This window comes from Mixophyes fleayi, chromosome 7 (assembly GCF_038048845.1).
Source record: "Mixophyes fleayi isolate aMixFle1 chromosome 7, aMixFle1.hap1, whole genome shotgun sequence".
NCBI classification, from domain to species: Eukaryota; Metazoa; Chordata; class Amphibia; order Anura; family Limnodynastidae; genus Mixophyes; species Mixophyes fleayi.
Window position 1 is genome coordinate 6,538,477 of NC_134408.1, and position 20,862 is coordinate 6,559,338.

Below are 20,862 nucleotides of genomic sequence, written 5' to 3' on the forward strand. Positions count from 1 at the left end.
GGTGGACAGAAGGGACATCACAGAGGGAGGGGTGGACAGAAGGGACATCACAGAGGGAGGGTTGGACAGACCAGTTTGGGGAGGGATTAGATGAGGAGAGAGGAAATAGCACATACAGGAGACGCTGCTGCTGACAAACATGGAGGCGGGGAGTTCCTGGGGGGGACCCAGACAGGAATCCTCAGAGGGGTGGAGGGCAGCCCCCCGAGACTCTGTGTCCCAGAGGAGGAAAGTGAGGAGGAGACCGAAGAAAGAGAGTGCACCCAAACACAAAGAGAGCGCTCAGCCTGTCAGGTGAGAGACAGAGGCCTTGGATATTGTATTAATATGTCATACAGGGGTGTGTGCCTCCTCTTATAGAGTGTGTACCTCATACCTCACATGCCTCACATATATTGGTGCATCCGCTACAATGTATCATGTTTATTTAATGTAATTAAAAAGTGCTTTCTGAATGTTATATACTCTGCCTTATATAATAAATACCAACGTATAAGACACAGATGGTAAGAGCAGAATATGAGATTTGTATGTAAAAAGCAGAGTTTTTTGAATACTGAAAATAGGGACATTAGCAAACACAAAGCTGTGCAACCTGAAAAATAGGGACAGCTGTGTCACTCACACAGATGTTACATGACCACTCGTTACATGACCACTCGTTACATGGCCACTCGTTACATGACCTGGTCACAGCTGCTGCTGTCAGTTCACTTTGTGGGCTAGATTTACTAAGCTGCGGGTTTGAAGAAATGGGGATGTTGCCTATAGCAACCAATCAGATTCTAGCTGTCATTTTGTAGAAGGTACTAAATAAATGAAAGCTAGAATCTGATTGGTGGCTATAGCCAACATCCCCATTTCTTCAAACCCGCAGCTTAGTAAATCTAGCCCTATGTCTCTTTCAGAATGTTTTACAAAGTGTTTTATTTGATGATTTGTGTCATTGTAACAATGTCATTGTGCAGTTCTGTTTTGGGCAGCAAAAGTAAATAGTTACTGACACTTGATAAAGCAGAATATCTCTGTATGTACAATATTATATATTTACAGTTTTATTCAGGATATTTTATGGAGGAAATTAAAAACCCTCTGGGCATCAGGATTATTCTTTAAGACAGAGTTATTACTGTTGTCAGACTTATTACATGAAGACAAATACAAAACAAGTCCAAGTGAATAGCTGCCAGCACCACAAATCCAGTTCGGCCACCGGGCGTAGATGGTGGGTGATGTAATAGGATAATAACGGACATTGTAACAAGAGCTACAGTATATGCCCGTACCTCCGACATCACCCCACTTGAGGGGGAATCCTGACCTCCCGATATACAGTGCATTTGTCCCCACTCGTGGAATATCGGGTGGAATGTGTCCACTGACTATGGTGAGCGGATGCCACATACAGGTGCACCCCCCAAAGTAGCCTGACCATGCCCCTTTGTGCCCCTTTTACCCCTACAGAGAAAGTCTTCCAGGTCAGAGCACACAGGCCTCAGCCTAGGACGGCAGAAATATTGGGGTGGCAGACTGGCCATTTGCTATATATTTCTGCTGAGGGAGTGTTGGGGTGACACATCCTGCTCATCAGACACTAATCATGATCATTTTAATTACGAGCACAATATGTTTATTTTATACACAGTGGAAAAGCAAAATCTGGGCCTATTTGTATCCAGATTTGCAGGGTTATTTGGTAGCCCTGGCTAGGGGAGATACACGCGTGTGCTTGATCTGTACACGGGGTACATTCAGCCTACAAGGCTGTGGTTACTTCGTCTTGAACGGCTGTGAAATTAGAAATGATTGAAGTCTCTCAGGAGCATAATATCAGCATGTACTGATACTTTGCCGACATCTTGGCGGACACGGAACACTGTCCACATTCGCGCCACGTGTGTTTAGTAATGTGCATTTTACCATAGAGGATGCTTAACCCTATTTTATACCAAGCCTGTGGTGCACTCAGCTATACCAGCTTACCCCGCGTCAGACAAATATTCTCTTGGGTGCAAATTTCCCGCTTCTGCAATCGTCCATCATTTTTCTGCGCGCAATTTTTAACATTGCAGAATTTAAATTTAATTTTATTATTTATTATCTATTTTCAAAATGATTGTGTCCATCTTGTGCTGAGGGCATTGGTATAGTATCTATCCTGTTGGTGCGTCTGTTTAGAGATGTTCTGGTAGTTCCGTAATCCATCCTTACCCACTTTGCAGTGTTGCGCTCCGGGAGAACCGGAAGTAGGTGATTTGGGAAGGCAGAAGGGGGCAGAGTGTGTGAATCGCGTCATTTTGACCCTACCCATGCGATGCAATGAGAAAGAATCATTTTGCCATGGGTAGCAGGGTCAAGGTGACGCGATTCACCGCAAATCACATAGTGGAGGCTCCCACCACTAGGATGTGGGTACGATGTGGGAGAATGGACTCCCAGGTGACCTACCTAGAATTCAGGATTCTCCCAGACATTTCCGGGAGAGTGGGCAAATGATGTAATCTTCTCTGCAACGTATACTGCAGTAGAACCTCTCTGAAGTTTATGTGGTAGAATCTTTATTTACTTCTAAAACTTCAAGTGCAGGTTCCTCGCTATCTGTGTAGGATTGACAATCATACATGTCTCAGACATGCAAGGGTGATTCCCAGTAGAAGACATAGCGGAACGTGCATTGGGCACCTCCACAGGTAACACGTCATCTCATACTGTGTTGTTGTCATCTCCTACATACCTGCAAACACACCTTGACCCTGTTACTTGTTCTGCTATTTTTAGAATCCCTCCCAGGCCTGTGCAACAAGTGTTTTACTGAATGCTATTTAAAGCCATTTCTTTACCAGCCGGTAAAGACTCGTCGGCATAGGAAGTATGTCATCTGGAGGGTTTACTCTGGTGACTGGCCAAACAATATATATATATATAGATAGATAGATAGATATATAATTTAAATTGTCAATTGTAGGTTACAATTCTCTTCATTACTAACAGAAGCTACAGGGAACAACAAAGATCTCAGAACAGCTGTGTTATTGCATCTTGCTAGAGGCAGAGTGAGTATTTATGAGCAGTATTTTCACTGGCCATAAAAACTGCACAATCTTAAAATGCTTTCAAAGGGTGTGTAGACCTGTTAGTTTCCTTCAAGTCTGAAACAATGATTCACCCAGAGTATAGCTTCTCAATCTGATGCATGCAATATCTGATATGTAGCTCCTAAATACAAAGATCAAGCACCAGTCAGTAACTTACGGTACTGACGCATTTCACCACTTAGAGTCCAGTGGAGGCTGCACAGGAATGAGCGTACCAGATCGGACGCTTGGAAACGACAATCGATTGCAGTGTATTTTGTAATCTGTTACAGTAAAAGTACACAGGAGAAATGTCCCTGATATAATCACTGCTTGTTACGTTCATTTCCCATCATGCATTGGGGAACCTATTAAGTGTAACTGGAGGATAATAAAAGGTTTTCACAATGATACAAGGGTCAATAGCAGGATAGCTAATTTTGTTTGTTTTAACCTTAATTACTACATAAAATAAGTGTTAGTAGCTTGGAAGACAACTCTTCATATGGAGACTGTACACAGTGAAAGTTTATATACTATTCTAAGAGTAATGTACTTTTAAAATGCGTGAGTCGCTCATTACTTTTATGCAGAATGTGTCATGGCTGATCATGTGGACAACATACATGTAATATAAAGTCACTCTACAATATGTATATGGTAATTTGCCCTAATCACTTTACAAGCTGATGGGTCCCTCGTTATAATGCTGCCCGTGTGAAAATACATTTTTAGTCTCACTACTATCATGCATAGGTTATAGCCCCATAGAGAGTATAGGGTACCCACGAAAACTCCTTGTCATTTCATTGCACACGTCTCTTGCGCTTGTGGTGAATAGATGCAGGGACAGTGGGATTCCAGCATATGTAATGCAATGGGAGCAAATAAATGCACATAAAAGCCGACACAACTGCTCACTAGAAAGCGCCTGAATGACTGGGACCTGCGGTGACCAAGAGTCCCATTAGTTTCTAGCCAATCACAAACAATTCCCCACAATGGGCACTTGTGATTGGCTGAGTGACAAAAGAGGAATGAGGGGTTTGGTTTTATTCAATTAAAGTTTATTTTAAAATGTGTGGAGTGTTTTGTTCATACTTGCCTACTTTCTTCAGCTCCCTTCCGGGAGCCAGCCAGTGGAGGGGGGCGTTAGGGGGCCGGGACGGCCAAAATCACATCATTTCAGCCCCGCCCCCTGTGACGTCATGACGCAAACGCGTCATTTGACAGCTGGGGGAGGGGCCAAACACCGCGATTCACCGGGAATCGCAGCGTTTGGGATCTAATTCTGCCCACTTCACTAGGAAGTGGGGCACTTCCTAGTGAAGTGGGCAGAATTCGGGAGATTGCCACACTCGCCCTGGAGTCCGGGAGACTCTCGCAAAATGCGGGAGTCTCCCGGACATTCCGGGAGAGTTGGCAAGTATGGTTTTGTTTTGTTTTTCTGCTATTGTGGAGTTATATTTTGCAGCATACAATGGCAGACGCTGAAACCGCCTGACTGGTTAGTTTGGTTTGGAACCAGCATGCCCATCCAGTCAGGGCCGCCCATTGGGGTTTATAAGGGGTGACACATGTTTGGGGGGGTGATCTTAAGAAGCCTGTGGCTATTAATGCAAGAGCCTACGTTTAGAAGATGCCTTTGATAAAGGGGGCTACGTTCTAACACAATGGGTTTCATTGTCAACCATTCAGCCAGGTAGAACTTATCCCAAAGCTGTGTTGCCATCTTTATAACACGCTGGCATCCACATGTCACCACATAAGCTAACAAAAGTTTATTTTGTAGTGCACCTTGCTGAGAGGACTATATAACTAGCAGAACATCTCTAACCAGACACATAACAGATATGATACCAAGCCCCACATCACAAGCAGGACACAGTAAGGACTCATCTCTCAGGTAGAGGTCGGACCAGGATCAATAATTGTCAGCGACCATCAGTCAGTGGCTGCCAGTAAATGCTGGAAGATGTAGTTCCACAATACGCTAAGCAAAAACAGCTGGCCAATCAGCGCTGTTGACATTTTCTCGCTGGAGATCAGACGCTTACATTGATTAGAGATATAATTGAGGTGCAATAAGTGGGACTTTGGATACAGAAGGTTGCTCTGTTTTTGTGTGAGCGAACAGTCCCCCTTATACCACCAAACTGAATCGGACTCTTTAGTGTTACACCAAATTCCTGAGACTGGTGCAAATGTTAAATACAGTATAGATAGTTTTTTATTATTATTATTATTATTATTATTATTATTATTATTATCGTAGATTTTTAAGGCTTATTAATTTGTCGTAATGCAACTTTATGTACTGAGAATATCATCTAGAGGTTGATAACTCCAGGTTGCCATTTTTCCTATGACAATCCACCCCGCATCCTCAGTCACCGGCTTGAATTAACAAATTTCTATAATTGTTGCGGGTAGGATATAGCGACATTTCCTATGGACTAGTTTTCATAAATGTCCTCTCTAGACCATTGCTGGTAATTGGGGACCTCGCTGGAGAGAGAATAATAATATTACCTAGTTAGAATTAGCAGGGTGTTAACAGATTTATAAAATAAAGTAAAAACTAACCTTTTATCCAGTATCAGTATTGTTAGATAATAGTGATGTTAAATTCCAGTGTGTATGTGTAACTTTGTTGCTCTCTGTTTTGGTGCAGTAATAACCCACCTCCACCACAGGATGGCGCTAGTAGTTTCCGCACATTGGTGGAAGACATCACCTGCTCAGTGTGTCTGGATGATCTGCAGAACCCGGTGTCCATTGCCTGTGGGCATACCTTCTGCCACAGCTGCATCACTACTCATTGGTCCACCCCACAGCTAGGGGGCTTTTTATGTCCAGAGTGCAGGGCGTCATGCCCCCGACATCAGATTGCCCCCGACTACCGTCTGATGAACCTCATTTCCAAAATTCAGATGGGTGTGCAGGAAAAGCCCAGTGAGAAGGTAATGTGGGCTCGTCAGTTGGAAAGGGAATATGTGTGTAGAAACGCGTGGTGTTAGACCCTTGCATTTCTGTATTTAAGTTTTTCTTCTCTTAGCACTGCAAGAGGTACAAGACACCTTGCAGACAGGTGCATAAAACAAACGGGAGCTTAAAAGGACTGCACAAATTAAAATTTAGTCCTTCCCCAGGAAATTACTTCCTAACTAGATAACAGGAACAATTTTGTATCAATTGTTGGTGCTTAAGTGTTGTCCCTGACTCTTGGGCATTTCTCCAGCCCTTCCTCGCTACTGTTGGTGTACCTCAATTTATATAGTGATTAATGTATTTGGGAACTGGTTTCTTTTGGGGACAGTAAGTGCATAGACCCCAAACACTACAGTCTTATCACTAGGCGGACGTCTTTGTGCTTGGAATGGCTCACATTTCCTTCAATTCACACCGTGGCTTTGCACTCACTGTTGTCAGAAAGATGACAAGATCCCGTCCCCTGAAGAGAACATGAGGCGGGATCTTGTTAGATTCTCCCTTCAGCAGGGTGTATCTAATCAAAGGTAACCAACAGAACTTGATATTCCTAAATAATTGAGTCTTTGGGGGTCTATGCCTCAGTTAAGTAACAAAAGGATAACCAGGCAAGGACGACTTAACGTTTAAAATGTGACTTCAGTTATCAGTCAATTAAGAAAAAGAGTCACAGGGAGAATTATTGGAAAAAAATAGTAATGGAAATGTTTAGGTGTCTAAGTTGTCACAAGATTCTCAAGACTGTCCTGGGTCCAGCTACCACCATTAATGTCCAGCAGTTGAGTAGTGTTACAGAGCGGCTGTGCTTAGCGTGATATGAAGACGGGAGATGTGATAAACTCTGCCATCAGTGGTTTATTGAACCGTGGTTTTGGTTGATGTCTTGTAGTCATCATATAACCTGCAGTGATAGTGGAAGGACCTCATTCCTCTTTTTAGGCAGAGGATAAATTGGCCCCACTCACTTACTTGTGGAAACCAACCCTAATATATTAAAATGTATGAAAAAAAAAAAAAAACAATCAAACATGTAAAAGGAAAACAAATTAAACAACATGACCTTATCCAGCTAAATTCAGGCCAGAAGATGGTTTTCCTACCTGTGTTAGATGATCTTCTTACTCCCAGGTGCAGATGTGGTTAATCGACTCCATATATCTGTCTTCTAATGTGCAGACGGAGTAACATTTACACCCTGTGTGTTTCCAGGAATGTCCAATGTCTTCAGAGCCTGGTTACCCCGTCCAACTGATGTGGACTGACGGAAACGGCTGTTTACACTTAAATGAGTCGGTTGTGAATGACTGCTTCATGAACAAAAAGGTATTGAATTACCCCGTCTACCTGCTCTGCGTCATCGGAGAGAAACGTCGGGGAAAATCTTTCCTGATGAATTACATCATGAGGGCCTTGGAAAGCCAGGTGAGAGAGGGTCTCTGGAAGTTGTCTAACTTAATGACCATAACTGAGTGTACCTGTTCTAATTTTGATTTTAGTCGGTCCAAACACATTAAATTGATCCATGCCCTAGTGATCTAAAGCTAGCTGATTTGACAGCTAGCCATAGATCACTCTTATCAGTAATGTAGTCATGCCCGAAAAAATTGGTGTCATGCAATTTTTTTTTCAAGTAACTCATAATTTCCTCAAAATATAATGTGATGTTTGCCTATGTATTTTTTTTTTAATCAGAAAGTGAAAAGAAATAGCATTGACAAAATTATTGACACCATAAACTTAATATTTGGCAGCACGGCCTGTGGTCAAAATAACCGCATTCACCTTCTTCCTATATCCATGGGTGAGCTTCCTGCACCTCTACTGGCAGTCTGGTCCACTCTTCTTGCACAAACTGCTCCAGTTCTGCCAGATTTGAAGGTCCCTTCTCCCAACTGCTGTTCTCAGATCTCTCCACAGGTGACCTATGGGATTTAGATCACGCCGCTCCTCCTCTGCCTCCCCTCTCTGCCTTGCCTTACACTGGCTCCCCTTCCCCTACAGAATCCTTTTCAAACTCCTTACCACCACTTACAAGGCTCTCTCCCAGTCTACTGCCCCTTATATCTCTAACCTCCTCTCCATTCACACTCCTGCCCGCTCCCTGCGCTCGGCCAATGATCGCTGCCTCTCCTCCACTCTGATCACCTCTTCCCACTCCAGAATCCAAGACTTTTCCCATGCGCCCCCCCTTCACTGGAATGACCTCCCTCGTTCCATCCGTCTCTCTCCTAATCTGTGCTCCTTCAAACGCGCACTCAAAACTCACCTCTTCCTCAAAGCCTACCAACCATCCACATAACCCCCTCATCTCCTCCGCTCGTTCTCCCCTCTCTCCCCTCGACCCCTCTCTTCTCTCCCCCATGCCTCAACTGGCTCCCCTTGTGCCTGTTCTGTTTACCCTCCCATCGGATATAATATCACATGAGCAGGGCCCCTCTTCTCTCCTGTCTCCATACCTGTTCTTCTGCTCCATCTTTATTGCATTAGCCTGCCTGGAGTTTCTGAAGTATTGGTATTTTCTGTACTATTTTACCCTGTATAGTCTACTGTTTGTACGATGTACGGCGCTGCGTAAATCTTGTGCCGCTTAACAAATAAATGATAATAATAATAATTTAGATGTGGACTCATTGTTGGCCACTTCAGAACAGTCCAGTGTCTTGTCTTAAACCATTCCTGGGTACTTTTTGACCCAGCTTTCTGACACTGTGTTCATCATTGCGTCCAAAGCGGCCTGCTAATCTCCAGATTCCATGATGCAATGCATACGTTCAAGGCACCCAGTGCCAGACACAGCACATCAACCCCAAAATATCATTGAACCTGCTTCATATTTGATTGAAGGGAAAGTGTTCTTTGAAAGCTTCTCTTTGTTTTCTGTAAACGTGGGGATGATGTCCTTTGACAGAAAGCTCCAATTTGGTCTCATACGTCCACAGGACAGGAGTTTGGCTTGTTCAGGTTTATTTTGAAAACTCCAGGCTTTCTTATGTAGCTCTCAGTGGTGGGGCCTGCTGGGTCTCCTACCATATAACCTCCTTATATTGAGATGACAACAGATGGTGTGCATTGAAACTGTTTTACCTTGTGACTGAAGACCAGCTTGAATCTGTTTGACATTTTATCGAGGTGCTCTCTTCACCATTCGAACAATCCTGTGCTGCAACCTTCCATCAGTTTTTCTCCTTCCAGGCAGGTTGGCTACAGGGCCATGGGCCTTAAATTTTCCTATAACGTTATGCATTTCATTCCTCTTGTAGGAGAGGGGTGAGGAATTCAGCCTAGGGGAAGATGGTGAGCCTCTCCTGGGGTTTGAATGGAGAAGCGGCGTTGAAAGCACTACAAAGGGTATCTGGATGTGGAACAAACCATTCATATTGGGCCAGAAAGGAGAGAAGGTGAGACACGCAATCAGATGATGGATCTTTGTTTCAGAAGTCCCCTCATCATGCTGGTCACTGACTGTCCCTTTCTCTCTCCATACTTTCTTCTTAGGTAGCAGTGTACATTTTGGATACGGAGGGGTCCCTGGACATTGAGGGGAATCGGGAGAGCTGCATTAAGCTGTCCGCGTTATCCATGCTGCTCAGCTCCCATTTGGTGAGCAAACATCTCAAGTTACCAAAATTCATTCATGGTTTAAAAAAATTAGTAAATCTTTTAAAGAGCATTGTCATGAAACTTGTAATATGACGACATTCACAGATAGTCTGTCCCTTCTTCCAGATTTTCAATGTAGTCGGCTGCCTGAAGGAGACAGAGCTGGACTATATGGAGGCAAGTACTGACTGGTCCGCTTGGACTGGTTCCTCTGTCCGCATGTAGGTAGGTTAGAGAAATGCAGAATCAGTGTGTTTGTTATGGACAAACGAGCACCTGTCACACTATGCCCACACCGTTTACCCCATCCAGCACTGCCGTTCAATAACTTTTAAATTGAGTGTGGCTAGAACAGCAGGAGAAAGTAAGTCCCCTAAATCTCAGACACAACTCAGACATGTCCTGTATTATTAGGTCCTCTGTGTACATAGAGAGGAAGATGGAGATGTGATTGCTTCCTCTGAGTATATGGAGAGTAGGGTGGAGATGTGATTGCTTCCTCTGAGTACATGGAGAGTAGGGTGGAGATGTGATTACTTCCTTATGAGTACATGGAGTGTAGGATGGAGATGGGATTGCTTCCTTATGAGTACATGGAGAGTAGGGTGGAGATGTAATTGCTTCCTTTGAGTACATGGAGTGTAGGATGGAGATGTGATTGCTTCCTCTGAGTACATGGAGTGTAGGATGGAGATGTGATTGCTTCCTTTGAGTACATGGAGTGTAGGATGGAGATGTGATTGCTTCCTCTGAGTACATGGAGTGTAGGATGGAGATGTGATTGCTTCCTCTGAGTACATGGAGTGTAGGATGGAGATGTGATTGCTTCCTCTGAGAACATGGACAGATAGATGGATGGAGATATCTGGCTGGTTCCTCTGATTTCATGGAAGTAGAACCGGAGATATGATTGGCTTATTCCACTATATCATGGTAAGCCTGGAGATATACAACTGCTGATATCTTTGTTCATAAATGACTTTTTCATTTCACTATATTACTAACACAACCAATCTGATTCCAGATGTATCTGCATATGGGTGAGGAGTACGGATCCCAACGTTTACAGGTAATTGAGCCTTGATTAAACTCTTATTCAAACGCTGCTGCTGTTTTCTACTTTGTGCGTACAGAAAAGTCTTCCAATTGTTGTTTCAACAAGTTCTTACCATCCTGATATTTTGAGGATAGTGGAACTTATAATACAATTAAACATGGTGCTTATATTTGACCAAATATGTTTTTGAAAAACATAATGAGGGTCAGTGGGATCCCTTTCTAAGAGGGGCACTGATATCAGGTGATAGGTTTCTATGTTCTGTGTATTTAGTATCGTGGTATTTTTGACCCCATGCATGTTACTTTTTAGTACCTGGATATTTTAATACGAGACTGGCACGACTCCGAAAATTGTGGCAGAGACGCAGCTTGGTTTTATATCAATCGGGAAATCGAGGTATGACAATTGTTGGACCATGTCTGCTCCAATTATTACTGGTGCCAATGTCACATTCCCACCAGTGATGACTCATTACTGGTGTTATCTCTAGAATATTGTGTTTCTGCCAGTGACATCTCATTTCACGTAGTTATCTCTGGAATATTGTGTTTCTGCCAGTGTCATCTCATTTCACGTAGTTATCTCTGGAACATTGAATAGATGTCTATATTTTCTTTCTAATGTCAGAAACTACAGAAAGGTTGCAGTTACCCCAAGGTTTTATGGGGTCTCAGGAGCAGTCTCACCCGCTGTTTCCTGCTCCCACATCCAGGCAAAGGCATAACTGGAGAGAGTCAGGGAAGACTCCAAGGTATGGACCTCTCGCATGTTGACTTATACTCCATCAAGTCTTCTGCAGTATGGTATGACCTCATTGTACAATCCTCTGTCGAGTGGCCATGGGAAAGACAAACTGTCCTTGTTTCTTCCAACATACAAGTATTACAATAATGGGTTATAATAGAGCATCAGGAAGATCCTTGTCACAGTCTCTACACCCGAAAGGAAATCTCAAACCTTTCGTGGAAAAAACACCACATTTACAGTATTAGTTCCTTCCTAAATCCTGGCCTTGACCCACAATCATCTTCGCCTCCAACAAATGTTCTCAGATTATGGCAAACTAGGTCTAAGCTGTCTCTCGTTGTCTGATCTTCCCCTGACAGATATGGATGAGGATTTCCAGGAATGCCTGAGGACGTACGTGACAGATGTGGTGAGGGGAGTTCCACACCGCATTAAGACTGACCATACCGGAGAAGTTCTGACCTGTTCTCGCCTTCCCTCCATGTTGAAGGTCTGTATGAAGATATGTAACAACGTTTATATACAATACAGAGCTCTGCAACACGTAATTCTCCAGTTATTGGTAAACCAGATAGTTTAGACATATGGCCGAAATATAATATCTGAGTAACTAACCTGGATTTTATGTTTATCGTCTAGGAGTTCGTCAATGTTCTAGAGGGACAGAATTATGGCTTCTCCACTCCAATGGAGGTAAGGCCTGGTGATATGTCTGCATGTGCCGTGTCTCTCACAGAATAAATCTATAACACATTGCTGTTACATTGAGCTTGTGTTGTGCAAATTGCCACCATGTACACTTATATAGCTGGTATATATGTTGTGGCCTTTACTCCCTGAGATCCAGACAGTTATATAATAGAAAGATATGGGGGTCACATATTGTATGGATATCAATCCGCTCCTTTGTGGGTCTGCAGATGATTTGTTTTTCTGCTTACTTTACCTTCATTAGTAGATACTGTCTTTATTACATGTGTCGCTATGGTGTGTTTGAAGGATTAATTACATTGTTCGAAGCGTAAATAAAAATGCTCTGCTCTTCGCCAGGCTATTGGCAACGTCTAGCCAGCCTGATAATTCACGATCATTTAAATAATCCCATCCCACAAATTAGATTCTTATTCTTCCACTTAAATGCAAACTCTGCACTTACCCACTTAATCACGCACTCCGGATCCTCCCTTATTGGGTTGGGTGCTGGTTATCAGTGTTGAATATTTCAACACACCGAGGACTCCTCCAATTAAAATCCAAATCTGTAAAAGATCAATTTAACGAGAAGCAGACTTACCTGCATGTCAACGTTGGAGATGTCCGATGGGCGCAGACGCCAACTACTGAGGTGTCCGTCAGGAGACTTTAACGTTAGTGTGACCTCTATCCCTTTTCATTTAAAGCAGCAATGTTTGGTTAAGTGTTTAAACCCTTAACCTGCGGGGTTTGACATTGCCGCTTTAAATTAAAAGGGATAGAAGTCGCACTGACGTTAAAGTCTCCTGACGGACACCTCAGTAGTCGGCGTCTGCGCCCATCGGACATCTCCAACGTTGACATGCAGGTAAGTCTGCTTCTCGTTAAATAGATTTTTTTACAGATTTGGATTTTAATTGGAGGAGTCTTCGGTGTCGTTATGGTGGTAATCTTAAAAACGATTACCACAGCCCTCATTGGACAGTGGAAATTCTGCACCCCACATAGACCCCATCTTGTGCTGACAATCCCTTAACTGTAACAGTCATCAGGTGACATCACAAAAAATCGTTTTGCATATTTGTAATTGAGCCAGGGATAAAAGCGATTTGTGAATAACACCCACGCCCAGGGGAAGGGGTAAACTTTGTTTCATCATCTTATGTATTTTCCTACATATGAAACATAAGAAACAAATTGAATGATGATTTTTCATTACTGATAGAATATATGTATTTATTTTACACACACATGATGTTTGGAGTGTGAGGGGTTTTTATTCTCTTGTTGTCTTATCAATGTACTGGATTTTTGTGCTGCTTTTTTTGCTCCACTTCCAGTGAACGCAGGGATAAATTTACTAATTTGCAAAACTGCACGCTTTTTGTAGGCTTTACGTGTGGTTCTGAAACCGTCAGATTTACTAAAGGCCAAACTGCACATTAAATAACATCTTTTTAAGCCACGCAGTTTCAAGCCGCCATTCCAATGTTCTTTTCCTATATGGCAGGTACATAAAATGCGCAATTTATGAAGCTGCAATTTAGTGGTTTTCTAACCGGCAGACATCGGATGCAGCTTGAGTTTTCAGGTTGATAAATTCTGTGGGTTTGAGCTGAAAACCGCAAACCCATATGTTTGGGGATTTGAAAATCGCCAAATAAATCACCTCTTCGCAAAATAATCCTCTACAGTTCACTAGCATTCATTTTCCACCAGATGTCACTAGTATGCCATTTACAAAACAGCAAATAAGAGAAATCCTCTTTTGAATTGTCTGCTGTGATTTTGTCACACAGCCTATGAATCTCCTGTACTTTATTAATGTTGCTTGGCCCAAAGACTTTTTCGTGCAATAAATCAGAAACTATATTATTCTGGTGAATTAGACAAACTGCTGGTGGTGCTATATGCCACCGCGGTAATTGGCTTTGCTTAAGTATCATTACTTACAATGTCACACAAATGGACTTGGAGGGATTAAAGTGGACCATCTACCTAAACGGTCATTGTGTGGGCTCAGCCAATTATTTATGAGAATGCAGTCTATCCATTAGCTAGAAACCAGTGACATCACTGATAATGCAGCCTATCCAGTCACTAGGAACTAGTGACATCACTGAGAATGCAGCCTGTCCAGTCACTAGGAACTAGTGACATCACTGAGAATGCAGCCTATCCAGTCACTAGGAACCAGTGACATCACTGAGAGTGCAGCCTATCCAGTCACTAGGAACCAGTGACATCACTGAGAGTGCAGCCTATTCATTCACTAGGAACCAGTGACATCACTGAGAATGCAGCCTATCCAGTCACTAGGAACCAGTGACATCACTGAGAGTGCAGCCTATCCATTCACTAGGAACCAGTGACATCACTGAGAATGCAGCCTATCCATTCTCTAGGAACCAGTGACATCACTGAGAATACAGCCTATCCAGTCACTAGGAACCAGTGACATCACTGAGAGTGCAGCCTATCCATTCACTAGGAACCAGTGACATCACTAAGAATGCAGCCTATCCATTCACTAGGAACCATAGAATTTGATGGCAGATAAGAACCGCTTGGTCTAGTCTGGCCATTTTTTAACCTATGGTAACCTCAAACTCTATTTGATCCTTTATTCTTTTTAAGTATAGCTTTGTGTCTATCCCAAGCATGTTTAAATTGTTCTACTGTATTATCCTCTACCACCTCTGATGGGAGGCTATTCCACTTATCCACTACCCTTTCTGTGAAGTTGTTTTTCCTCACATTTCCTCTGAACCTACTTCCCCCAGTGTCAGTACATGTCCTCGTGTTCTAATACTTCTCTTCCCCCCAGTGTCAGTACATGTCCTCGTGTTCTAATACTTCTCTTCCCTCCAGTGTCAGTACATGTCCTCGTGTTCTAATACTTCTCTTCCCCCCAGTGTCAGTACATGTCCTCGTGTTCTAATACTTCTCTTCCCCCCAGTGTCAGTACATGTCCTCGTGTTCTAATACTTCTCTTCCCCCCAGTGTCAGTACATGTCCTTGTGTTCTAATACTTCTCTTCCCCCCAGTGTCAGTACATGTCCTCATGTTCTAATACTTCTCTTCCCTCCAGTGTCAGTACATGTCCTCGTGTTCTAATACTTCTTTTCCCCCCAGTGTCAGTACATGTCCTCGTGTTCTAATACTTCTCTTCCCCCCAGTGTCAGTACATGTCCTCGTGTTCTAATACTTCTCTTCCCCCCAGTGTCAGTGCATGTCCTCGTGTTCTAATACTTCTCTTCCCTCCAGTGTCAGTACATGTCCTCGTGTTCTAATACTTCTCTTCCCTCCAGTGTCAGTGCATGTCCTCGTGTTCTAATACTTCTCTTCCCTCCAGTGTCAGTGCATGTCCTCGTGTTCTAATACTTCTCTTCCCCCCAGTGTCAGTACATGTCCTCGTGTTCTAATATTTCTCTTCCCCCCAGTGTCAGTACATGTCCTCATGTTCTAATACTTCTCTTCCCCCCAGTGTCAGTACATGTCCTCATGTTCTAATACTTCTCTTCCCCCCAGTGTCAGTACATGTCCTCGTGTTCTAATACTTCTCTTCCCCCCAGTGTCAGTACATGTCCTCGTGTTCTAATACTTCTTTTCCCCCCAGTGTCAGTACATGTCCTCGTGTTCTAATACTTCTCTTCCCTCCAGTGTCAGTACATGTCCTCATGTTCTAATACTTCTCTTCCCCCCAGTGTCAGTACATGTCCTCGTGTTCTAATACTTCTCTTCCCCCCAGTGTCAGTACATGTCCTTGTGTTCTAATACTTCTCTTCCCTCCAGTGTCAGTACATGTCCTCGTGTTCTAATACTTCTCTTCCCCCCCAGTGTCAGTACATGTCCTCGTGTTCTAATACTTCTCTTCCCCTCAGTGTCAGTGCATGTCCTCGTGTTCTAATACTTCTCTTCCCCCCAGTGTCAGTACATGTCCTCGTGTTCTAATACTTCTCTTCCCCCCAGTGTCAGTACATGTCCTCATGTTCTAATACTTCTCTTCCCCCCAGTGTCAGTGCATGTCCTCGTGTTCTAATACTTCTCTTCCCCCCAGTGTCAGTACATGTCCTCGTGTTCTAATACTTCTCTTCCCCCCAGTGTCAGTACATGTCCTCGTGTTCTAATACTTCTCTTCCCTCCAGTGTCAGTGCATGTCCTCGTGTTCTAATACTTCTCTTCCCCCCAGTGTCAGTACATGTCCTCGTGTTCTAATACTTCTCTTCCCCCCAGTGTCAGTACATGTCCTCATGTTCTAATACTTCTCTTCCCCCCAGTGTCAGTGCATGTCCTCGTGTTCTAATACTTCTCTTCCCCCCAGTGTCAGTGCATGTCCTCGTGTTCTAATACTTCTCTTCCCCCCAGTGTCAGTACATGTCCTCGTGTTCTAATACTTCTCTTCCCCCCAGTGTCAGTACATGTCCTCATGTTCTAATACTTCTCTTCCCCCCAGTGTCAGTGCATGTCCTCGTGTTCTAATACTTCTCTTCCCCCCAGTGTCAGTACATGTCCTCGTGTTCTAATACTTCTCTTCCCCCCAGTGTCAGTACATGTCCTCGTGTTCTAATACTTCTCTTCCCCCCAGTGTCAGTACATGTCCTTGTGTTCTAATACTTCTCTTCCCCCCAGTGTCAGTACATGTCCTCATGTTCTAATACTTCTCTTCCCTCCAGTGTCAGTACATGTCCTCGTGTTCTAATACTTCTCTTCCCCCCAGTGTCAGTACATGTCCTCGTGTTCTAATACTTCTCTTCCCCCCAGTGTCAGTGCATGTCCTCGTGTTCTAATACTTCTCTTCCCCCCAGTGTCAGTGCATGTCCTCGTGTTCTAATACTTCTCTTCCCTCCAGTGTCAGTACATGTCCTCGTGTTCTAATACTTCTCTTCCCTCCAGTGTCAGTGCATGTCCTCGTGTTCTAATACTTCTCTTCCCTCCAGTGTCAGTGCATGTCCTCGTGTTCTAATACTTCTCTTCCCCCCAGTGTCAGTACATGTCCTCGTGTTCTAATATTTCTCTTCCCCCCAGTGTCAGTACATGTCCTCGTGTTCTAATACTTCTCTTCCCCCCAGTGTCAGTACATGTCCTCATGTTCTAATACTTCTCTTCCCCCCAGTGTCAGTACATGTCCTCGTGTTCTAATACTTCTCTTCCCCCCAGTGTCAGTACATGTCCTCGTGTTCTAATACTTCTCTTCCCTCCAGTGTCAGTACATGTCCTCGTGTTCTAATACTTCTTTTCCCCCCAGTGTCAGTACATGTCCTCGTGTTCTAATACTTCTCTTCCCTCCAGTGTCAGTACATGTCCTCATGTTCTAATACTTCTCTTCCCCCCAGTGTCAGTACATGTCCTCGTGTTCTAATACTTCTCTTCCCCCCAGTGTCAGTACATGTCCTTGTGTTCTAATACTTCTCTTCCCTCCAGTGTCAGTACATGTCCTCGTGTTCTAATACTTCTCTTCCCCCCCAGTGTCAGTACATGTCCTCGTGTTCTAATACTTCTCTTCCCCTCAGTGTCAGTGCATGTCCTCGTGTTCTAATACTTCTCTTCCCCCCAGTGTCAGTACATGTCCTCGTGTTCTAATACTTCTCTTCCCCCCAGTGTCAGTACATGTCCTCATGTTCTAATACTTCTCTTCCCCCCAGTGTCAGTGCATGTCCTCGTGTTCTAATACTTCTCTTCCCCCCAGTGTCAGTGCATGTCCTCGTGTTCTAATACTTCTCTTCCCCCCAGTGTCAGTACATGTCCTCGTGTTCTAATACTTCTCTTCCCCCCAGTGTCAGTACATGTCCTCGTGTTCTAATACTTCTCTTCCCTCCAGTGTCAGTGCATGTCCTCGTGTTCTAATACTTCTCTTCCCCCCAGTGTCAGTACATGTCCTCGTGTTCTAATACTTCTCTTCCCCCCAGTGTCAGTACATGTCCTCGTGTTCTAATACTTCTCTTCCCCCCAGTGTCAGTGCATGTCCTCGTGTTCTAATACTTCTCTTCCCCCCAGTGTCAGTACATGTCCTCGTGTTCTAATACTTCTCTTCCCCCCCCGCAGTGTCAGTGCATGTCCTCGTGTTCTAATACTTCTCTTCCCTCCAGTGTCAGTACATGTCCTCGTGTTCTAATACTTCTCTTCCCCCCAGTGTCAGTACATGTCCTCGTGTTCTAATACTTCTCTTCCTTTGAAGAATGTTTCCTCTTGTACCTTGTTATAACCCTTGATATACATGAAAGTTTCTATAATGTCCCTCGTTCCCTTCTCTGTTCCAAACTATACATATTAAGATCTTTGAGCCTTTCGGGTAAGTTTTGTGCTGTAGGCCAGGCACCATTTTATTTGCCCTTCTCTGTACAGTCTGTAATGTATTTATATCCTTCTGGAGATATGGCCTCCAGAACTGAACACAGTAATCTAGATGAGGCCGTACCAATGACCCATACAGTGGTCTTATTAGTTCTTTCTTTCTGCTACTGATTACTCTCCCTATACAACCCAGCATCTGACTTGCCTTCCTCATTGCTTTGTTACATTACTTACCTGCCTTTAGGTCACCTGAAATAGTGACTCCTGGATCCCTTTCCTCCTCTGTAGTTTCCATTATATTGCCATTATATTATCTTTTTTGCTTTCACTATACTTGCTTCTTCTTTTGCAAACCACACTGGCTTCCTTTTCCTTGTACTTTTCTTAACCTTTTTGAGGTCTAAGGTCTGTTGCTTTAAGTATTGTACTTTGTAATTTTTCCAACCTCTCCTGCACTCCTTTCATATTCCTCCACTCTGCCAAAGAGTCACTTACACTTACATTTTTCCATCTCTGCAAAGTCAGACTTCCTAAAGTCTAACACAGGGGTAGGCAACCTGCGGCTCTCCAGGTGTTGTGAAACTACAAGTCCCAGCATGCTTTGCTAGTAGATAACCAGCAGATAGGTGGCAAGGCATGCTGGGATTTGTAGTTTCACAACACCTGGAGAGCCGCAGGTTGCCTACCCCTGGTCTAACACCTTTGTTTTTGTGCGATATGAGTCAGTCTCTGTATTTATACTAAACCATACTGCTTGGTGATCACTGGATCCTAGGATCTCACCGATATTTACATCAGATATTCTGTCACCATTTGTAAGAATTAAGTCTAATATTGCGTCTTTGCGAGTGGCTCCCTCACCATTTGCTTGAGGGATGCTCCTTGCAAGGAATTCAGAATGTCCGTCCTTCTAGTGGAACTTGCAGAAGACCCCTCCCAGTTCACATCGGGTAGATCAAAACCTCCCATGATTATTACCTCTCATTTTAATGCCATTTTATTGATGTTCTACAATAGGAATCCAGTGACATCACTGAGACCTGAGACACAAAGAGGCCGCCTCCTCTTTATATAGATTATTGATCACTTTAACACAAGGTCCATTTTGCAGTAAGTTTCTCATCTTCTGCTTTATTCCCACAGATGTTTTATGCCATCAAAAACCAAAAGATCCTGGAGAACTTTAAGAAGGAGATGCAGGATTTCCTTAATATACAGGTGACTGAGGACACTCTCACTAGATGTTGCTCTCTGGGGGGATTGGGGACCTGTCTCTCTTTGGGTGTTTCATTGTGTCTTTCTCCTCCTTTGTGATCTAGCCGTTCCACTTGTTACCCCCCACAATGAGGACCCTTGTCTCTGACAAGTCAGCAGAACTCGCAGAAAGGTTCAGTGACTCCTTAATGGGCCCCAACCTCACTCACCGCGACTGCCTACTGACGGAACTGAAGTCTCACCTGCTGGAGGAACAGGAGAAATTCTGCTCCGGCTACACCACGCGTTTCACCTGTAGTGCTGTCGGGTTGGGCCTCACAGCCGGGATTGGATTGTACGGTGTGGTTGGAGCTGCCGCAGCTAAAGGCACTGTAGTATTTGCTGCCCAGCCAGCAGTGGTAGCTGGAGAGAGGGCATTAGCAATGGATATAGCAACTGGCGCAGTTTCCTTGCTTAAAACCGGAATGACAGCATTAGTGGGACGATTTTTCCGCTGAGACTTCAACTTTTATTGTAGGGTAATAACCTCCTGGAATCTATATGTGTGCTAACAGTATATTTAGAATGGGGGAAATAACGACTTCACATTCAGCTTGATTTTGTTGTGTAAATTCAGCCACAAAACATTACTTTGATTAGACGGGGGTGTCCTGCAAGTTCATACCTGTACCTTTATTGTTAATTGTACTGTGCTGTTTTACCTTGTACTGTCCTATTGTTTGTTCCTGTACGGCGCTACGGATACTTTGGGGCATCCTATAAATATAAATGAATAATAATATTAATAATGTTAATAATAATATGCCCCAATTTCTGGGAAGGTATGTCCCACTCGCTGCGGGGAGCTGGCGAGGTTCGCAGGACAATGTAGGGGTCTTTTTATGTCAAAGGAGAGAGCAAACTTGTGTTTCAGGAGTGGTACTTATGCCTCATGGTCCGCGATACCACCCCCCTTCCCATGTGGCGCTGCGGCCCCCGATATGCATCAGGACAATGTTGTGGGGTGTAGCTTGATTCGGTTGTAAAGCAGAATGTTTTGTGCGATAAATCCCATTCATTACAAAGAACATACTTAAAAAGAGAAGTGAAAGTGAAGACAACTCTGATTAAGTGTAAATATAAGACACCAATGGTGAAATGCTGAACTTACATGTTTTCTGCAATAAATTCTTCAATGTTGTGTGGACA

At 43.7% G+C, this 20,862-nt stretch overlaps 1 protein-coding gene across 1 annotated transcript; it reads left to right on the forward strand.

Annotated features, from left to right (window-relative positions):
* Positions 1-71: 71 nt before the first annotated feature.
* Positions 72-20,860, forward strand: LOC142097186 (RING finger protein 112-like). The gene is made up of 13 exons (XM_075178824.1): positions 72-294; positions 5,749-6,037; positions 7,275-7,487; positions 9,326-9,463; positions 9,561-9,665; positions 9,792-9,842; positions 10,690-10,734; positions 11,035-11,121; positions 11,353-11,476; positions 11,832-11,962; positions 12,112-12,165; positions 19,603-19,677; positions 19,779-20,860. Exons 1-13 carry the CDS (start codon positions 140-142, stop codon positions 20,169-20,171), a joined length of 1,860 nt encoding a protein of 619 aa, XP_075034925.1. The 5' UTR covers positions 72-139; the 3' UTR covers positions 20,172-20,860.
* Positions 20,861-20,862: the final 2 nt, after the last annotated feature.